This window comes from Pongo pygmaeus, chromosome 5, assembly GCF_028885625.2.
Source record: "Pongo pygmaeus isolate AG05252 chromosome 5, NHGRI_mPonPyg2-v2.0_pri, whole genome shotgun sequence".
Classification (NCBI taxonomy): Eukaryota; Metazoa; Chordata; class Mammalia; order Primates; family Hominidae; genus Pongo; species Pongo pygmaeus.
In genome coordinates, this window is record NC_072378.2 from 169,933,402 (window position 1) to 169,953,505 (window position 20,104).

A 20,104-nucleotide genomic window follows, 5' to 3' on the forward strand; every position below is an offset into this window, starting at 1 on the left:
CCATGGTCAAAAGCATCACTGTGTGAAACGCAGACTGAGCAAAGCTGGCCTAAGATTTTGGTCCTCCAGGAATGACGGAAGGAGCTCTCTGCCCCCATGTAGCGTATAGCTGGGACACGCAGCAGCCAGTGAGTTGGTCACGGTATGAAGGCTTCTCTCCTCCCGGCAATCACAGATCCCAAGCTTGGATACTTGGGAATGAAGATGTGTTATTTCACCCACCGACTCGTTCCACACGACCAAGGCCTGTGCCTGCCCTGAGGGCGAGTTGGTTGAGCCTTGTACAGACAACTCTCAGAGCGTGGGCCTGGGCCGAACCTTTCCCTGTGAGCAGCAGCATCAGCGTCTAGAACGACGGCCCTCCCCGTCCACGGTGGAAGGTGCGGAGCTGCCGTGGTGCGCTGGCAGCCGTTCACAGAAGGGAGATGGAGGGGCACAGGGCAGGTCCTCGCACGGAGTCATCCAGGTCCAGGGACACCTTCCTCCCAGGTCAGCTCACAAAGGCACCACACATTAATCCTTGGAGACAACCATTCTGATGTGGCTAAGGCCATCGACAGGGAACATGGTTGTCAGGAAACCTCAACTTTTCGATAAATGACAACAAAACCTGAATGCACGAGAAATGTATCTCATTTTAATGCCTGACTTCTAAGCATCCTTATTCAACATATATGTATTTTTTGTTTCATGAGTAAAATGTGCATTGAGCTTCCTCCAATAGCTGTCCATAGACCAGCCACTATCACTGCTATCATTATTTTGTTTCTAAACTTTTCTTTTACACATGTAGGTCTAGCTTTTTCCTCCATATTGATGAAATAAAACTCACTCATTTCACAACTCAAAGCCAGGGCCTTCAGTTCACAGCCCGTTGCCTCAAATGGCCTTTCCTATATCTTATTGCTTCACTGTCTGACTCACTCCAGCGTGTTTCAGCCAAGTATACTTGTTTTTATTCATCTTGCTCTCTTTTCCTCCCTCCCCCAACTCCCCCTCTTTCCCTCTCTTTGTCTCTTTCTCTCTCCCCCATCCCTCCCTCTCTTCCCCTTTCTCTCTGGATGCCCTCTCTCCCTCTCTCCCTGTTTTTCTTCTCTGTGTCTGGCTCCATAATATTCAGAAATCCCAACAAGAGCAGCTGGAGCTGCTAAAGAAACCCCAGCGTCCTGTGCTGCTGCCGTTGCCTCCTCCAACTGGTGAGCCCGATCGGCCCATTTTTAGGCAGTGCTGTGGTTGGAAATGGGCCCTTCCTCTGGGGTCCGCTACTTCCCTCCGCCTGACTCAAAAGAATGAGTCAAGAAGGAAGAACAGCTCGTATTAGGGAGAGGGTCCCGTGTGTGCTGTTGCCTTTTTCTGAATCATTTCAATCATGTTTGCCAAATTCCCTACAAGGTTCTGTTCCCTCGTTTGACAATGAGCAGAGGCAGGAGAGATGAATTCCTAAATGGTTGTATCCCACGCCGTGCTGGGAGGCTCAGCAGAACAGAGACCTGTGTCAAGCAGGGCTTCCTTCTCCACCAGGCCCTTCAGCCTGCATTTTAACCTGTGACTTGCGAGGAGATAGCCCGTGATCACACCACAGGCCTGCTTACATTACAGGAAGCAAAATGCCAATTCCTTCGACCCCTTTCCCCCCGGTAGAAACCCTGCTAGTTCTTTTTAAAAAAGGGAGAGAGATCATGTATAGAAAACCTTTTTTACAATTTATTTCCTGTTGTTAATCTTTAAAAATGAGGTTCTAGCTAAGTGCAGGGTTTCAGTGGTGAAATTTTGACCATGTGAACACATAAATAAATATTTACAGTCTTTGGCAAAACACATGACGTTTCATCAACCTATACGATAAATTTGTTTAGAAAAACATAAATAATTTACAAAAAATATGGTACATTCTAAATATTCACATCATCATCATTCCCACACCGTTGTATGGTTGACCCCACAACACGGAAACAGAAAACCTGCACGCTGTTGACAGTCGCTACATTTAATGAAGTCTCCCAACGCTTCGTTGGTCTCGGGAATACAGCTCCACACAAAAAAGTAAAAAGTGCAGCAAAACAACAACACAACGATCAACCTCAAAGGAAACAACAAAAATAATTTTATCAAAATGCAATGTGTACATTAAGACTAAAGTTATGGATCGTTCCTGTTTGGCATAGAAATGTGATGACTATTAACAGAAAGGGGAAAAAGATTTGCCCCCTATCAGACAGACAGACTTCTCTTACTAAACCCTTTATGTGGAGTGGGATGAGTGACTATTTCCTGCAGAAAGATCATGCAACTTAAAGCCAAAACACAAACCAACCAACAAAAAAACAAAAACCAACTTGTGCATATTACACATGACTGATTATTGGGTATGCCTGGCAAAACTAAATACTGATTCGTTTTCAGCGTTTGAATTAAAAGAATTCCATATACAGCAGATAGATAACAGTAACAAATATTGAACTAAAATCGCTGGCAACATTATATATTAAGGTTCCATCATAAACTCCTCGTTATTCTCTATGTATTCTGTTACAGCTTCTAGCATGCTTCATCATGACAACCTAATATTATAAAGCCTCATATTTTCACAGGATTATATACTTATTAGATGTTTGTTTCTAGAAATTATACTGCATATGTGTTACTAGGCATATTTAAAATAAGTTATTGGTAAATGGAGCTGCATTCTATATTCACTTAATAAATATTAACAAAATATTTATAACCGGAACCTTAATGAAATGTATTATCAAATCAGGTAAAAGCAACTTGTCTGCAGTTACCAAAGCCTAGATACGAGTTAGATGCGCCTTTTCCAGCCTGTGCGTCTGCTCTGACTCCTCTCAGGAAGCAAAGCTGGGGAAGGAAGCTCAGGCAGGAGCTTCCCCGAAGCCACAGCAGCACAAGCAGCAGCTGAAGCACAGCACTTTGCTCTGCTAACCTTTTACTTAAATGAGGTTTTGCCAAATCCACATCTGGAACCATGTCACACCCATTTTGCAAGGATGTTTGTTCTTTGATGAAACTGCATCTCTACTGCACATGAGGGTTTTCATTGTAGGACAAGAGGAGAGTTCGTTTATTTTTGTAACTGCTTTCCATGTTCCAATTAGTTAATCGGTAGCTTATGTCATTTGCTATGCCTATTGTCTTCTAATCTCTCCTTACTAAAACATTACTTCAAATTTGAATTGAACCTTCTTTATAATTTATTTAATGGGATTTGTGTGTCATTGTAGAGCAACTCTAATTCAAGAATAGTGACAACTTTAAGCACCAAAAGTAGTTCAGCAATATTTTTCATGCTTAATTTATCATAATGGCTTATGCACAATATTCCCTTCAACTCCATATACACATAAATACAATAAGTAATTACATTTTATATGTAAACGTCATTCTTTTTAAACAAACAAGAAAAAGCAATGTAATGGCATGCCCAATTTTCACTCCACATAAAGTCTCATATATCACCAAACTGGTTTCCTCTAGTGGGTTAGATGTTCATCTCTGAGTTCCATTGATATTTATCCTCTGAAGGCACTTGGGTTTGGGGTTGCTGGCAGGAGGTGAAGAACCATCAGAGTTAAGGTCAAGGGACAGGAGGTGCTGCTGGAGAGAGAAGCCGCAAGGACCACAATGAACTGAGGTGTCTAGGGACCATGGCACGCACAGGGCATTGCCGGAAATGCAGCAAATCTTGTTTAAATATCTACAAAAAGAAAAAAAAAGCAATAAACAGAATTAGCATAACTGGGCCATGGGTAGTGTTTTATTTTGTTTTACCTAGAACCTGAAATATAATTACTTTAATTAAAGATGAGATCTACCATATGGATGGATGGATGGATGGATGGATGGATGAAATGAATGGGTGGGTGGGTGGATGGATGGATGGATGGATGGATGGATGGATGGATGGATGGATGGATGGGTGGTTGGATGAGATGGGTGGGTGGGTGGATGAGATGGATGGGTGGATAGATGGATGAAATGGATGGGTGGACGGATGAAATGGGTGGGTGGATGGATGGATAGATGGGTGGATGGATGGGGTGGGTGGGTGGGTGGATGAGATGGATGGATGGATGAAACGGGTGGATGGATGGATGAGTGGGTTGGTGGATGAGATGAATGGGTGGGTGGATGAAATGAGTGGGTGGATGGATGGATGAGTGGGTTGGTGATGAGATGAATGGGTGGATGAGATGAATTGATGGATGGATGGATGTATGAATGAGACAGGTGGGTTGGTGGTGGAGATGGATGGGTGGGTGGATGGATGAGATGGATGGGTGGGTGGGTGGCTGAGATGGATGGATGGATGGGATAGATGAGTGGGTGGGGGTGGTTGAAATGGATGGGTGGATAGGTGGGTGGATGGATGGGTGGATGAGATGGATGGGTGGGTGGGTGGATGGACTAGATGGATAGGTGGATGGGTGGGTGGATGGATGGATGGATGAGATGGATGGGTGGGTGGATGGACTAGATGGATAGGTGGATGGGTGGGTGGATGGATGGATGGATGAGATGGGTGGGTGTGTGGGTGGGTGGATGGATGAATGAATGGATGGATGGATGAGATGGATGGTTGGGTGAATGGATGAGATGGATGGGCGGATGAGTAGATGGATGGATGGATGGATGGATGGATGGATGAGATAGGTGGATGGATGGATGGATGAGATAGGTGGGTGGGTGGATGAGATGGATGGATGGGTGGGTGGGTGGATGGAGGGATGAGTGGGTTGGTGGATGAGATGGATGGATGGATGAGATGGATGAGTGGGTGGGTGAGTGGCTGAGATGAATGGATGGATGGATAAATGGATGGATGGATAAGATGGATGGATAAGTGCTGGGTGGATGGATGGATGATGAGTGGGTAAGTGAATGAGATGAGTGGATGGATGGATGGATGAGTAGGTGGGTGGATGAGATGGATGGATAGATGGATGGATGAGATGGATGGATTGGTAGGTGGGTGGATGGATGGATGAGTAGGTGGGTGAGTGGATGAGATGAATGGATGGATGGGATAGATGAGTGAGTGGGGGTGAATGAAATGGTTGGGTGGATGTGTGGGTGGGTGGATGGATGGATGGATGAAATGAATGAGTGGGTGGGTGGGTGAGTGGATGGATTAGATGGATAGATGGATGGGTGGGTGGATGGATGGATGGATGAGATAGTTGGGTGGGTGGATGGGTGGATGGATGGATGGGTGAGATGGGTGGGTGTGTGGGTGGGTGGGTGGGTGGATGGATGGATGGATGAGATGGATGGTTGGGTGGATGGATGAGATGGGCAGTTGGGTGGATGGATGGATGGATGGATGGGTGGATGGATGAGATATATGGGTGGGTGGATGAATGATATGGATGGGAGGAAATGAGATGCCTTGAAAGACATCCTAACTTAAGGAGAAGAAAACCTCCACAGAAGCAAGCAGAGAAATCAACCCCAACAGGGTTTTGCCCTGTTGGCCAGGCTGGTCTCGAACTCCTGACCTCAGGGGATCCACCCGCCTTGGCCTCCCAAAGGGCTAGGATTACAGGCATGAGCCACTGCCCCCAGCCAAACACATGATTTTCAATGTGTGATTCTTGAGAAGCATCCTGAGCCTTATTTACTGCATCTATGGAAGGGTAATGCACATTTGAAGGCAAGGAATTAGAGCAGATGGGATTCAAGTTATCTTCCAGGTCTATAATATTTTGATTCAAATATACCTGTAGTGAGATAACTATAGAGAAACCCCTTCCTTCCTTCCTTCTTTCTTTCCTTCCTTCCTTCCTGCGTACCTGCCATTGCTAATGCAAGGGTACCAATCTAAAATGGCGTCAGGAGCCTGGAAGTGGAGGAAATCTAGGAAACTCTAGGATATGGCACAATGAGGATGGGTGGGACCTGTAAATAATTGGAAAGTGTTCTACCAGAGGCATCCAAATGCAATTAAAAACAAAACAATCCAAGCTGACCAAATGAAATGGCTGCTTGGAATGTACAGGGGGCTCATGTGTGGTATTGTGCATTAGGTTTATTGCCCTGATGTACAGCTTTTGTAAGTGGAAGAGTGCACTGTGTACCCCTTTCCCTTTCCGGCAGCTTTTGTAAGTGGAAGAGTGCACTGTGTACCCCTTTCCCTTTCCGGGTGCCACATGCCTTCCCCACTAATCTGTGCTCACACTCACCTCTGCATTCGTACTTGAGGTCTGAGAAATAGACCATTTCTTGAGAGAAGACAAATAGACCCAGCCGCCCGCCAGCGTAGGTTTGGTCATAGATAGGTCCTGAGTCTGCCATGACCTGTTTTCCTTCATGCACTAAGACTCTAAAAATGGTGTTTAGAAAGAAGAAGAGGAAAGAAAGAGAACATGAACTCTGTGAAGCATTCAGCAGTGGTGGAAGGTCAGCTCCAGACACAAGCTGTGGATACTCTGCCCAGGGCTTCAGTGCCCCAGGGGGCATCGCTGGCTTTCTCCTTTGGAGCTCCAGCCACCCCTGGTGCAGCACTGATCCAGGGCACACCTTCCTTCTTGCAACCACACTATTGTCACAATCTGTGAGTTCACTTACAGTCACCTGGGCAAGGGCTTTAGAGGAGACTCTACCTTTGGTGGGGTGAGGAGGAAGCTTTCCACTTCCTGGGAAGACGCACTGGACTCTCCCTACTTCACCTTGTGCTAAAACCATGAGCTCACCAGCTCTCCTCTCCACTGTGGAAGCTGCGTGGGAGCAGGACTGGATACACCAAGCCTCCAACAGGAGGATGGGACATAAATGTGAATAAACAGGAGGCCCCCTAGGGAAACATTCCAGCCAGGCCATGAGCCTGCACTTCACCCACACAGATCTGCCCACTATTGCCAGGGACTCACACACTCCTGGCATCTGCACAGAGTCTGGCCTGATCTTGGTGCTTATTAACTTTGAAAAAACAAAAACAAAAACACCTTGATTTTAAATTTACCACATTTTGTTTGAATAAAAATCAATTATAAATGCTGTTAAACCAAGGGAAAAGATTCTGTTGGGCTAACCATGTCAAAACTTCATACAACTGTGTCTTAAATTCAGCCATTTACATCATCAGAAACAGGTACAAACCTAGTCTCCAATAAAGCACATGCTAATTCTGCAAAGATGCAGTTATTTTAATTGCAGTTGTTCTCCCCTGCCTGGGGTATTCATTAGGAGAAAATACGGTTATCATCCCAAAACAAAGCAGATTGTATATTCTCCTTTTCAACCATTTTTTAAAAATACTTAATATTTAGTAGAGATGCAGGATAGAAAAGAGAAGGCAGTTAATGCTGAAGAATCATCCAGAGTAAAACAAAAAGTTAGAATTCACTTGAGCTTATTTGTCTATTAATGTTCAAACGTGCCGTCTGATGGAAGCATGTTGGAAGAAACGCAGCCCCTTGGAAGAAATGCAGCTGTGCTGACCTGCCCTCACCTGATGTAGCCGGTCTTGGGCCTGTGAGTCAGATGCCACCTGTAGGCCGTGTAGTCCTTCCAGCCAATGTTCCTGGGGTCGTGCCATAAGGTTCGCACCTGAGAGAGAACATAGCACTCTTGAGTGCCATGGGCACCCGGGGCCTTAACCACAGCTCTGTAACACCAAGCAGGAAGCAAAAACATGACTTTGCAAGTTCATGCTTAAGACTCATGGTGCTCCATATCTCTCTGATGTGTTTATCATCCAAATCTCTACTGTGGATTGAAGCCCATGGACAGAGAGTGTGGCTCAGGGCTGAGAGCCCAGGCACCTGACCCTCAGATTCCTGGACTGAAGAGCCCAGGCACCTGACCCTCAGATTCCTGGGTTCATGTCTGGATCTTCTCTTTCCTTGATATGGGATGTTGGGCAAAATACTTAAAAGTTTTGATATTCAATTCTCCCTAGCTTCAATTTTTAAAATATTTTTTCATATTATATCTTTGATCATTATGTCCTATGCTCATTCCCTATCTCCAGAAGAGGGTAAAAGAGGTTTAATTTGTAAAAGGATTAGCAGCTGTATTTAACTGGTAATTATCAACTGTGTTGAGTTGTAACCCCAGGCACAGTGCCTATAATAAAGTAAGATTATTAAAATAACTGTGCCTGGAGTTAAAATTAATAAAAACAAAAGTGGGGTCTCTGGATTGGGCTAGTACTGCTGAAACGCCCCACAGCCGCAGTGGCGCAGAGGAGATGCGTGGGCCCGGCCAGCCAACCTCACCTGCCCTGGTGTGTTCCCCGTGTGCCACAGCGCATTCCTCAGGTGCTCGCCCGTCCCCGTGGTGGAGTTCACCACCTTGAGGGACACACCGGAGTAGCCATAGGCCCGCGTGGGCTGGTCCTCCCAGTAGGTCTGTGTCACCTGCTTCCACATCACCACGTAGAAGCGGCTGCTTGACTGGTAGCCAAAGACGAACCCAGCATAGTCGTCGTCCCGGTCAGTGTTTACGTAGAATGTGCCACTGAAGTCCACGGACCCAAACTCATCAAAACCTGGATGCAACACCATAAGGTTTCATTAGAAACACCTTTCAGGTGGCCAGGAGTGGTGACTCATGCCTGTAATCCCAGCACTTTGAGAGGCCGAGGTGGGCAGATCACCTGAGGTCAAAAGTTTGAGACTGGTCTGACCAACATGGCGAAACCTAGTCTCTACTAACAATACAAAAATTAGCTGGGCATGGTGGTGGGCACTTGTAATCCCAGCTACTCAGGAGGCTGAGGCAGAAGAATCACTTGAACCCGGGAACGAAGGTTGCAGTGAGCTGAGATTGTACCACTATACTCCAGCCTGGGCGACAAGAACAAGACTTCATCTCAAAAAAAAAAAAAAAAAGAAAAAAAGAAAAAAAGAAACAGGTTTCAGGCAATCCCCAGCTTGGCCCTGTGACCATCTGACAGTGGATGCCCAGTGGGTGGGGCGGGCTCCCCTCTTCATCCCACTGGGCTCTTTTACCATGAGATTAGTGGAATAGAAGGGATTTTTTTTAGATCCAACTTACAAGAGTTCTGAGAGGATTATGAGGTCCCATTTCATAGACCAAGTCTATAAAATAAAATGGTTTACTGAAATTTCAGAGACTTCAGAGCGGCAGGTGCATGTACCTGTCAAGGTTATTTAGGCAGACAGTTTCACAGACCATGGAAGGATGGGGGCTTCCAGAAAGACCACATGGCATCCCACCTGCATGATCTTAAAGCGCAGTCTGCATCCTCTGTAGGCGCCTCCCCCGGAGCAATGCTGCCACCACCGCCGTGTCTCAGAGACTCACCTACAGCGATGCCGGGGTCCGAGTTGGCTGTCTGAACCAGCTCCTTGCCTTGATGGCGAATGACCCAGTTGGGATCAATTTGGGTGGTCCCTTTGGGATCCAAGGGGACCATCTGGAAGTTCCTGAAGTCTGTCTCACTGATGGCATTGTTTTCAGGACACACATCATCAATATCTGGGACATTGTCATTGTCAAAATCATCTTTACAAATATCACCCCGTCCATCACCTATGCACAAAGAACAAGCACAAAAAGAAGAAAAAGAAAAAACACAAAAAACAAAGAAGCAAAGTCGGTGGTTTGCCATTTGCTTTTCTATGTCTGAGAAACATGAGTGCATCTTTCCCAGAACATCTAAGACTGAGTGCTTTGCAGTGTTTTGTGGATTCATGCCCTACAGTCTCCAAAACATTTGACTTCACAGGAGCCTCAACTCTTTTCACGACATTTTTGTGATAAATACACAGCAAAGGCCAGCACAGCAAATTCACATAAAGCCATTTCTCACCGTGTTCCAAACTCAATGCTGCAGGTATAAAACCTGAATGGCTGTCAAGTAATATCAACCTGCATTTCCAGCTTTGTGTTTGGATAGTTTTCTGAATGTCTGTTATTACTTTTCTTAGTCATCCTTGCTTTTTATAGTCTATTTGGCATTAAAGCAGAACTCACACTAAAATGGTTTTTCCTAGGGAGACATGGACTTCTGCTGTTTACTGGGTCCTTGTCAAGTTTTCAGTGGGGTTGTGGTATGGTGGGGAGTGGGGATGAGGTGGGCCTGGTGCAAACAGGGGGACCATGAATTTGCCACGTGTCCAGTCTATCAGTCTACGGCAATGACGATAACCTGACAGGCAGATTGCAATGTACTGAATTAGCTACCACATGGCCTGCTGTTTTAGAAGGAGGAAAGGCAAGTTGGATTGAATATTTCATCATATTCTTCAACTAGTTTCCATTCTGTTCAAGAACATACTCTACCTACCACGTGTCAGGCACGTAGTTGGTATCAGGGCATTCTGAAATGCTGAAATGCTGCTCTGCCTGTCAGCTTCTCTCTGTCCCTGTCCCTCCCTGGCGAAAGGCTGCCTGGGGAGCAAGCCCCTGCATGCCCGAACACGGAATCCAGAAGAGGCTTGCTGTGCTCACTCCATCCCTTCATGCTGCTCGGGGAGAACCCAGGAGCTGCCCTTCTGATCCCAGCATCTCCCATGTACTTCTGAGTTATGCTGTCTCAGATGCCCCTCAAGTCCTTATCTCCATCTGTCAAGGACGCGGCTTCCAAAGAGAGCCTGTGTCAGCCAGGCCCCACTCCAAGTGAGGGCCACTTTCTCACAGCCTCCCCGGAAGCCCCAGAGCACAGCTGTGCCCTTGTTTATTACTCAGGGACACTGACTTAGAGGACTGCAGCCCATCCAGCTCCTTCCTCAGGTCCCCGTGGCTATGGGCTACCTATTCATGCTCACTGCTGAGCAAAGCAGCTCTTCCTCTCATGCTTCACACTCATGCCACTTTTGTTGGCTGTGCTTTCAAAAAAATCCTCCCTGTCCCCTGCCTGGCCCCATACACCAAATTCCCAATTCATCCTACGTTTGTAACCCACATTCTTTCCAGGAGATCATCAACAATCTGGAAGTTATATGGAGGCAGGGATTTCTCCTCCTCCCAACATGCACACACACTTGAGGCAGCACACCTGTTGAAGGGCACACACACAGCCAAGAATGTGTTGAGCGTCAGGGCAGAAGAAACTCATATTGCATGGACCCACAGCTTTAAGAGGCCCAAAGTCATTGCCCTTTTTCCAGCAGCAGATTTAAGATGATCTCCGTGCATACATATCTCTGCCTTGGCGGGTTGCTCAGAAGCTGTTTTCCTCCACGCCCATGAGCTGAGAGAGCACCCACCGTCCAGGTCCTCCTGGTCTGGGTTGAACACAAGCCGGCAGTTGTCCCTGTCATCGGGGATGCCATCGTTGTCATCATCGGGGTCACAGGCGTCGCCCTGGCCATCTCTGTCGTGGTCAGCCTGGTTGGCGTTGGAGATGTAGGGGCAGTTGTCCTGGTTGTTCTGGTGGCCGTCATCATCTATGTCCTCGTTGTTGTCACACTGGTCCCCGACAAGGTCATTGTCCACGTCAGTCTAGGGGATGGGGCATGAGAGAAACAGCAGAGGAGCACCAGTTTGAGGAGGTGGAGAGGAACCAGCAGGACGCGAGCCTGAGAGCCCGCCTCCTTGTCCTACAGCACAAGCCCCAGGGCCATGCAGGGGCGGCTGGCTCGAGGTCACACTGACCCTGACGTCAGGACCAGCACTGGGGCCAGGCCCCTCGGTCCAGGAATCTCTCCACCCTCTGCCACCTCTCCACAGTAATTCACTTCATTAAAGGAAGACGTGCTTCTTCACTGGAAAAGCATGAACTACCAGGTAATTATGTCTTTTTTACACCATTTGCTATAATATATCCTATGAGCTGCATCAAGATAAGTGTCCTCCCTTGTCTCTTTCAAACGCAAACCTGGAAATGAAGCCAATTCCTATGTTGGCATCAGGAAAATGGGGAGAGAATTCTGTGCAGACACAACCTCGCTCCAGCTGATGAGGTGAAGGTGTCTTTTCATTTGGCCTGTGGCCACTGAGATACAAGAATAGTGCTGAGATTTGAGTTGAGTAAATGTTTTCAATTGAAATCATTGAAAACTCCATGTTATCCTGTCTTTGTGGAGCTCATGGAAAACTCCCAAGGCCCCATGGAGGGGACTGATGAGGACCTGAGACTCGCCTGCCCACAGCTGCCCTCACCTGGTCAGGGTTGTGTACCAGGAGCAGTTGTCATAGTGATCCCCCACACCGCCACCGTCCACGTCCCTCTGATGAGGACCCCCAAACCCGCCTGCCTGCGGCTGCCCTCACCTGATCAGGGTTGTGCACCAGGGGGCACTTGTCACAGTGATCCCCCACACCGTCACCGTCCATGTCCCTCTGGTCGGTGTTGTAGACATAGGGACAATTGTCTCGTTCATTGAAGACATCTGTAGGTGTTTAAAGGGGGAAGAAAACAAAAACAAATCAGGACAGGTGAGTTTAGAAAAAACACATTGTTTTTCCTATCACACGAAATTGCTTACAGTCACACTTCTATTTAATTATAATAAAAAGACGCCTAAGAATATAGTAAAATATAAAGACTATTAGATTTTAGAAGAACATATGACATATTTCATTACAATTCAAATTCCTTTCATTTGAAATAGAACCAACTTTTGGAGATTTCTGGGTAATGTTGCAGGAGGGGTAGTTGAATGTGCTGTCGCCGTGTAAATCTGAGCTTGCTAAATTGCTTATTTCTCCCTAATACCCACTCGGAAAGTATGCGTTGAGTTCCTAGGAGCTTATCATCCATGCACATGAGTAGGAAAAAGACAATGGCAGAGATTGGCAGGGCTTTTAGATGTCGTATCTTATTTTAAGAAATCTGAAAATGATGAGTTGCATTGATATTGAAGTTATAAAAATATAAACTAGCACTGAACTAAACAATACCATCAGTGACAGTGTCACAAATGACAGAGCAAAATGTTACACTGCAGCGAGTCCACAGGAAGAGCCAGAACTGAGCTGAGACGCTCGCTTTGCTTTGGTCAGGTGAGGTCTGGAGAAGGGAAGTAAGGAGCCCCTAAAAAATAAAAATGGAAGGGACTGGAGCTTGAGATCTGCATCCAGCACATCACAGACGCCATCCTGGATGGGGAGCCGAGGAGCCCCTGGCCACCACGAGCCCTCAGACAGCAACCCAGCACGTTCCTGGAGACCGAGACGAGGGTGGAGGCAGAAATCAGTGGAAAAGGTTAGATTGAGAAAACCGCTGTGAGACAGAACAGCAGGTTGGGGCAGCTCAGAAGGGGGGTGGCTGGTGCAGGGCTGGGAATAGGACTTCACGAGGCGCAGGGTGGAGGAGCTGGGGCCGAGCTCCAGCGTGGACGTGAGCCTGCCCCCAGCTCCTGCTGGTTCTACAGAAGCACTCGCCTGGTCTCCAGGCACCCCGAGAGAAGGGACGGCCGTGCGGTGACGGTGGCACTGGGTTGCAGAGCTCACTTACCAAGGCCAGCGAACTCTCCGGGTGAAGCAGCAACCGGGAGCAGTGGCAGAGGTAACCACAATACACCCATGTTATTCTAACTCCTAGAAGCCCAGTTTGATGAAAACACGTAATGCCTTCTTGGACTTTTTGAATGAAGGGTGAACATTAGAAAAGACACCCTGAAGAAGCACGAGGCCCAGGACTGCAAGGCTGGGGTCAGAAAGAGGAGGATACCAAATGCGTAGCTTTCTCTAGGGCGGTCCTGTGGCTGGTGTCCCCTGACCCTCAGGAAAAGGCAAGGCAGAATAAGCATGGGCCCCTATTGGAATAACTGAATGAATCATTTAATCTTATAGTAGTGTAAAAATGAAAGGAGCTTATCAAAATTCAGAATAAAACATGAAACTTGCAAATGCCTCCAATTGTGACCCTTAAAACACATGCATTGGGCCAGGCACGGTAGCTCACGCCTGTAATCCCAGCACTTTGGGAGGCCAAGGCAGGCAGATCACTTGAGGTCAGGAGTTTGAGACCAGCCTGGCCAACATGGTGAAACCCCGTCTCTACTAAAAATACAAAATTAGCCGGGCGTGGTGGTGCGTGCCTGTGATCCCAGCCACTCAGGAGGCTGAGGCAGGAGAATCGCTTGAGCCCAGAAGGTGGAGATCGCAGTGAGCCAAGGTGGTGCTATCGCACTCCAGCCTGGGCAACAAGAGTGAAACTCCATCTCAAAAAAAAAAAAAAAAAATAGTGCATACGTGGGAAGGAGCAGAAGCACCCACCGTCCCCGTCAATGTCCACGGAGCAGGCGTCACCCTCTCCGTTGTTGTCTGTGTCTATCTGGGCAGGGTTGTGCACATAAGGGCAGTTGTCACAGCGGTCCCCAACCTCATCCTTGTCATAGTCAGCCTGGCGGGGATTGAAGAGGAGCTGGCAGTTGTCCTGGAACACCAAGAAAGGGAAGACTTTAACAAAGATCATAGGAATATGTGTCGGGCCGTTTAGCACTTATGAGTTATGTACCCAAAGTTGATGAAAATCAATATAGAAATCAAACAAACACAAAAGCCAGTTAGGGCTGTACTGTGACTCACACCTTTAAACACAGCTGGGCACTGTGGCTCACACCTGTAATCCCAGCATTTCAAAAAGCCAGTTAGGGCCGGGCACGGGGCTCACACCTTTCATCCCAGCACTATGGGAGGCTGAGGCGGGCGGATCACCTGAGGTCAGGAGTTCAAGACCGGGGCCAGGTACAGTGGCTCACACCTTTAATCCCAGTACTTTAAAAAGCCAGTTAGGGCCGGGCGCAGTGGCTCACCCCTTTAATCCCAGTACTTTAAAAAGCCAGTTAGGGCCGGGCGCAGTGGCTCACACCTTTAATCCCAGCACTTTGGGAGGCCAAGGCAGGCGGATCACCTGAGGTAAGGAGTTCGAGACCTGCCTGGCCAACATGGTAAAACCCCATCTCTACTAAAAATACAAAAATGAGCTGGGCGTGGTGGTGCGTGCCTGTAATCCCAGTTACTCGGGAGACTGAGGCAGGAGAATCGCTTGAACCCAGAAGGTGGAGACTGCAGTGAGCCAAGATCATGCCATTGCACTCCAGCCTGGGTGACAAAAAAAAAAAGTTAGCCCTCGCCACTTTTTCAATATCAAATCATTTTATCATTATTTATGCATCTGTCTTTTGCTGAAAATTTGGAGATTGCTAAGGCAAAAATGGTATAACATACACTTCATGGTGAGGACAGATATGTAAATATCAAATAAATGAATGGATTAGTGAGTCAGTTTCTCCCATCAAAGTCAGATGTAAGAAAGCAGTGAGTAAAAACTTGATCTATTCTTGCTAGAGCTGTTTTGTGTACAGATATGTTAAACCATTTGTGTTTGCAGCAATTTTCTCAGAAAAATTGTAATATTTTAAACGTTGCCATAAAGGCAAGTCTATCACTCATGGTGGTGTCAGGCTTGCCCATCACTGGCTCCTCAGCAGAAGGAGAGGAGGTCTTCTATTTTTGTGCAGTTAAAATAGAAAAAATTATTCAAAACATTTCCGGCAGCACATCCTGGGCAGCCCCATGCACTGAGGTAAAATCCGCTTTTGCAAACGAATAACTTTATAGTGACCTTTGGGAACTGCTTATGCACAAACACTTGCAGGACAATGGCAGTTACGTTGACAAGGGCTGTTTGGTATAAAGCGGCCTCCTGTGGACCTCGCTGCTCCTGGAACCCAGGGCAGGTGCGCGGCACAAGCCGCTCCTACCTTCTCATCGGTCACACCGTCATTGTCGTCGTCATCATCACAGGCATCGCCAATCCCGTCCTTGTCAAAGTCTTCCTGTCCAGAATTTGGCAGATGGGGGCAGTTATCCTGCAATTAGAGAAGGAAGAATACTTGGAAAAACATTTAGGAAAGCGCCTCTTTCAGGAATGCAGGTGAAATGAAACCAGCATGGTGCTGAGGAAGGAAGCGTGCCTCGTCTGTCCTCGATCTCAAGCGGGAGCTCAGAGAGGAGCCAGGAGGCCAGAGGCGCATGAATTTCTTCTCAACTCCTGCCCTGGAAATTATGTCACCACTACTCACGAGGGAAACAAAAGAAACTTGTGTTCGGAGCCCAGAATCCCAGTGCGGTTGCCAAACAACTGCAGAAACAAGAAGAGAATGACAAGGTACTGCTCTGAGAGAACATGGGAGAGAAAAGAGGCTTTAGTGGTGCTTTCCTTCCCACAGACTTCAGCTCATAAATCAAAATGCCAACGCTTATAAATGTTTAACCCTCACCAGCCAAAAGATCTCAAAGAAAAGAGTCTTTCAAATATGTATGTGATATGTTCAGAAACCAGGGCTGAGAACTTGAAATTATCTGCCAACTCAACTTTTCATGGTGAGTGAGTAATGCATGTAATTGGGCAAAAAACTCCTTTCATTTCAGTCCAGTTATACCACAATTTAAAGCTGAGCTGTGCAAACACGAACAACTCGAGGGAATTGGAAATCCAGTAAAAGGTAGAGAGTAGAGCATCCGTTTCAGTTTCATGAACATGTGTATAAGAGCCCCAAGGGGTGTGTCATCCCCGTGGCTCAAAGCACATCACTCATTGAATCAGAAGACAGAACCTGGGGTCTTGTGCTGGAGCCCAGAGTTTCAGCACTTACAGATTAAGAAAGGAGAGCATGTTGCTTGTCATGGAGGACACGGATCCCAAATGGGGACCCCTGGCAATGGGGAGGATCCAGCACCTGTGTGTCGGGTTAATATGGGAACAGGCATAGGGGTCCCTTGTCAAGTCTCACTTTTAAATCCTTTTGTGTATGTGTGTGTGTGTGTATATATATATATATAAATTATGTACCATTTTCGAAGTTATTAAATTTCCATCTAAAATTCCAAAATGATGGAAAGAATAATCAGGATATCTTCTAGCAGCACGGACTCAGCTGCAGCTGACCTTCTGAAATCAGGGGCTTCAAGAAGGGTAGGCTGGGTAGCCAAGGGGTGTAACATAGGTTGGGATCAGTGCCTCATTGATTTTAAAACATATTCATATTTTGTTCCAGTCAGTATTTGCCATCTTTAATCAAGAGGGACCGAAAGAGAAAATTAACACAAAATTCACAGGAATTATTAAATATTAAATAAATGAATATATTTATATTTTCAAGTGATATTTTGTGTCAGTTTGTGGCATTTCCATGTCTGACTTTCTTAAGGCATAAAACTGCACTAAAACATTTTGGGGCACCCTGTGAGGTGGACTGAGTGGCGGTCCCCACAATGGATGTCTGCGTCCTAGTGTCTGGAGCCCAGGGATGTCACCTGATATGGCTGAAGTGAATTTCATCTTATATGGTAACAAGTGTAATTAGATTAAGGACCTTGAACAGAGAGGCTCATCCTAGATTATCTGGGTGGGCCCTAAATACAACCACAGGTGTTCTTATCAAAGAGAGGCAGAGGAAGTTTGGGGAGAGAAAGGCACTGGAGAAAGTGGTGTGAAGCAGACCAGAGGTCAGGGTGGTGCAGCCACCAGCGCCAGAAGCCCAGTGACGCCTGAGCCAAAGAAGCTGGGAGAAGCAGAGGTAGCATGGCCCCGCTAGCACCTTGACGTTGTGTTTCTGGCCTCCAGAGCTGTGAGATAACAGATTTCTGTTGTTCTCAGCCTCCCGGGCCGTGGTGTTCGTTCCAGCGGCCACAGGAAAGCAGTCCAGCCTGTGACGGGCCCCGAAGGAGCTCCTTCTTCCAGCCAGCTGAGCAGCTCCTTATACTGCAACACGCTTGGGCTTTGGGAAGAAAACCATGTCCTAACTCTTTCCAAGTGACACAGCCTGGCCAGACCTGCCTGAGACACAATGGCCTCTGCACAGCCTGGAGCCAAGAGCGGAGCCGGCGTCCTCCCTCTGCTCAGTTTCAGGTGTTACGATGCGCGCAATTGCAAATATGGGCCGACGGGCCTGCGGTTCTCTGTGCCCAGCAGTGGGCGGCGCCAGAGTGTGGCTGTGTCTACTAAGGACCTCCAGAAAGGGCTTCGGGGGGGATGCATTCAACCTGGTGATCAGGCAAGAGGCCTGAGAGACCCTCCTTCCAAAGTCACCGTGCTTCCAAATTCCCTGTGCTCCCCCCGCCCCCCGTCGACGTGGCGTCCCCGGCGCCAGGAGGAGGGCTGACCGCCGTGGCCCTGTGTGCCCTGCGAGCCCCGCGCCTCACCTTGATGCAGTGGTAGGTGGCGTTGGTGGCGCAGACCAGGTTGAGGTTGGGCCAGCCGTCCAGGTCCGAGTCCTCCCCGCAGATAAGCCCGTCGCCCGCGTAGCCTGTCTGGCACTCGCACTTGTACATGGGGTCGCTGAAGTGGCCCAGGTAGATGCACTCCGCGTGCTTGTGGCAGTTGTGTGTCTTGTCCTTGCATGGGTTTTCGGGCTCACACACCTACGGGGAGGAGGGCTGCGTGGTTAGCGACCGGCAGGACGATGGCTCCGGAGGCGTCGAGGCGGGGCGTCGGGCACCGCAGCCCCCAGCAGGTCCGGTCCCAAGCGGACCCAAGTCCTGAAGTGGGAAGGGCTTTCTGGACGTGCACTTGAGGTGCTGTTCGTTCCTGAGGCTCTGTGAGTGACTCAGCCATCATTTCTGAGCCTCGGCTGCAGCTCACCAAGGGATGCCGCTAACAGCTGAGAGGTTGCGGCCTGACCCTCACAGGCCCCGCCTGAGCACTCAGCCCCGCGCCCCGCGCTGAGAGCAGCAGCCGAGCCGTGTAGGTGCTCAGCTTCCCCGCGCCAGCCCCTCCCATGTCTCTCCTGGGCCACGCCACCCCTTCCTCTCCTTTCTCCTGCTTCTTTTCTGAACTCATCTGATTTTTGCAAAGCCTCGCGCAACACACAAGGAAGGCCGGCCTTGCGTACTTGCTTTTCCATCTTGGCTGCTTCCAGGCCGACCCCGACGGGCTGGCTCCCTCTGTATCGGGGCGGGCAGGGCAGGCAGTGGAAGCCGGGCTGAGTGTTGACACAGCGAGGCACCTTGCTGGTGGAGAAGCAGATGTCGGGGACCAGGGCACACTGCGGGGACAAGCAGACATGAGAGGCCGCTCCCGACCTCCAGGGCGCCCACAGCCCAGGGCGGGGTCACCCACCTCGTCCAGGTCCTCACAATGGGTGCCATTGCCCAAGAAGCCCACAGGGCAGGAGCCACATGACCAGGACCCATCGGGGAAGCTGCTGCACTGGGCTCCCGGGAAGCAGGGGTTGGATAAACAGCCATCTGTGTGGGAGAAGGCGGAGCAGAGTTCACCACGCACCCTGCACAGCACAGAAGGAAGCCCGCCCTGTGTGCTGTCAAACACTCTGGGATGTCTTTGTCATCAAATTGTGTAGTCAGGAATACTCTGGTATGATTCTGGATGATCATCAAGAGGCATCATCTCCAAGATTGCATTGCTCAGGTGGACACAGTGCAGCGGGTTGCAGAAGCACGTGTACATTATGACTACAGGCCACGGGCCACACCACACAACTACCCACACGCCACCTTCCACAACACACAACTGCCTACGTGCCATGTTCCACAACACAGAACTACATGCCAGGTGCCACACCACAAACCTACCTACGCGCCACATTCTGGACCACACAACTACCCACGTGCCACCTTCCACACCACACAACTACCTACACGCCATATTCCAGACCATACAACTACCACTTACCACCTTCCAGACCACACAGCTGCCCACGCACCAACTTCCACAGCACACAACTACACCCCAGGTGCCACACCGCACAACTACCTACGTGCCACTTCTGGACCACACAACTACCCACGTGCCACCTTCCACACTACACAACTACACCCCAGGTGCCACACTGCACAACTACCTATGCGCCACATTCCAGACCACACAACTACCCATGCGTCACCTTCCACACCGCACAACTACCTACGTGCCACGTTCCAGACCACACAACTACCCATGCACCACCTTCCACAGCACACAACTACACCCCAGGTGCCACACTGCACAACTACCTACATGCCACGTTCCAGACCACACAACTACCCACATGCCACCTTCCACACTACACAACTACACCCCAGGTGCCACACCGCACAACTACCTATGTGCCGCATTCCAGACCACACAACTACCCACGTGCCACCTTCCACACCACACAACTACCTACACACCATGTTCCAGACCATACAACTACCACGTACCACCTTCCAGACCACACAGCTGCCC

General features: G+C 48.5%; 1 protein-coding gene across 2 annotated transcripts in view; it reads right to left on the minus strand.

Moving 5' to 3' along the window:
- Positions 1–1,682: 1,682 nt before the first annotated feature.
- Positions 1,683–20,104, minus strand: part of THBS2 (thrombospondin 2) — a 39,777-nt gene continuing 21,355 nt past the window's right edge. For both annotated transcript variants that reach the window (XM_063666868.1, XM_063666866.1), the window contains exons 12-23: positions 18,998–19,125; positions 18,771–18,923; positions 18,082–18,300; positions 15,639–15,746; positions 14,149–14,308; positions 12,199–12,317; positions 11,193–11,427; positions 9,286–9,513; positions 8,235–8,506; positions 7,466–7,563; positions 6,198–6,337; positions 1,683–3,712 (exon numbers count right to left, since the gene is read on the minus strand). In XM_063666868.1, coding sequence (XP_063522938.1) covers positions 3,705–3,712; positions 6,198–6,337; positions 7,466–7,563; positions 8,235–8,506; positions 9,286–9,513; positions 11,193–11,427; positions 12,199–12,317; positions 14,149–14,308; positions 15,639–15,746; positions 18,082–18,300; positions 18,771–18,923; positions 18,998–19,125 — 1,868 coding nt within the window. In that variant the 3' untranslated portion in view covers positions 1,683–3,704. The remainder of the gene's footprint in view (positions 3,713–6,197; positions 6,338–7,465; positions 7,564–8,234; positions 8,507–9,285; positions 9,514–11,192; positions 11,428–12,198; positions 12,318–14,148; positions 14,309–15,638; positions 15,747–18,081; positions 18,301–18,770; positions 18,924–18,997; positions 19,126–20,104) is intronic.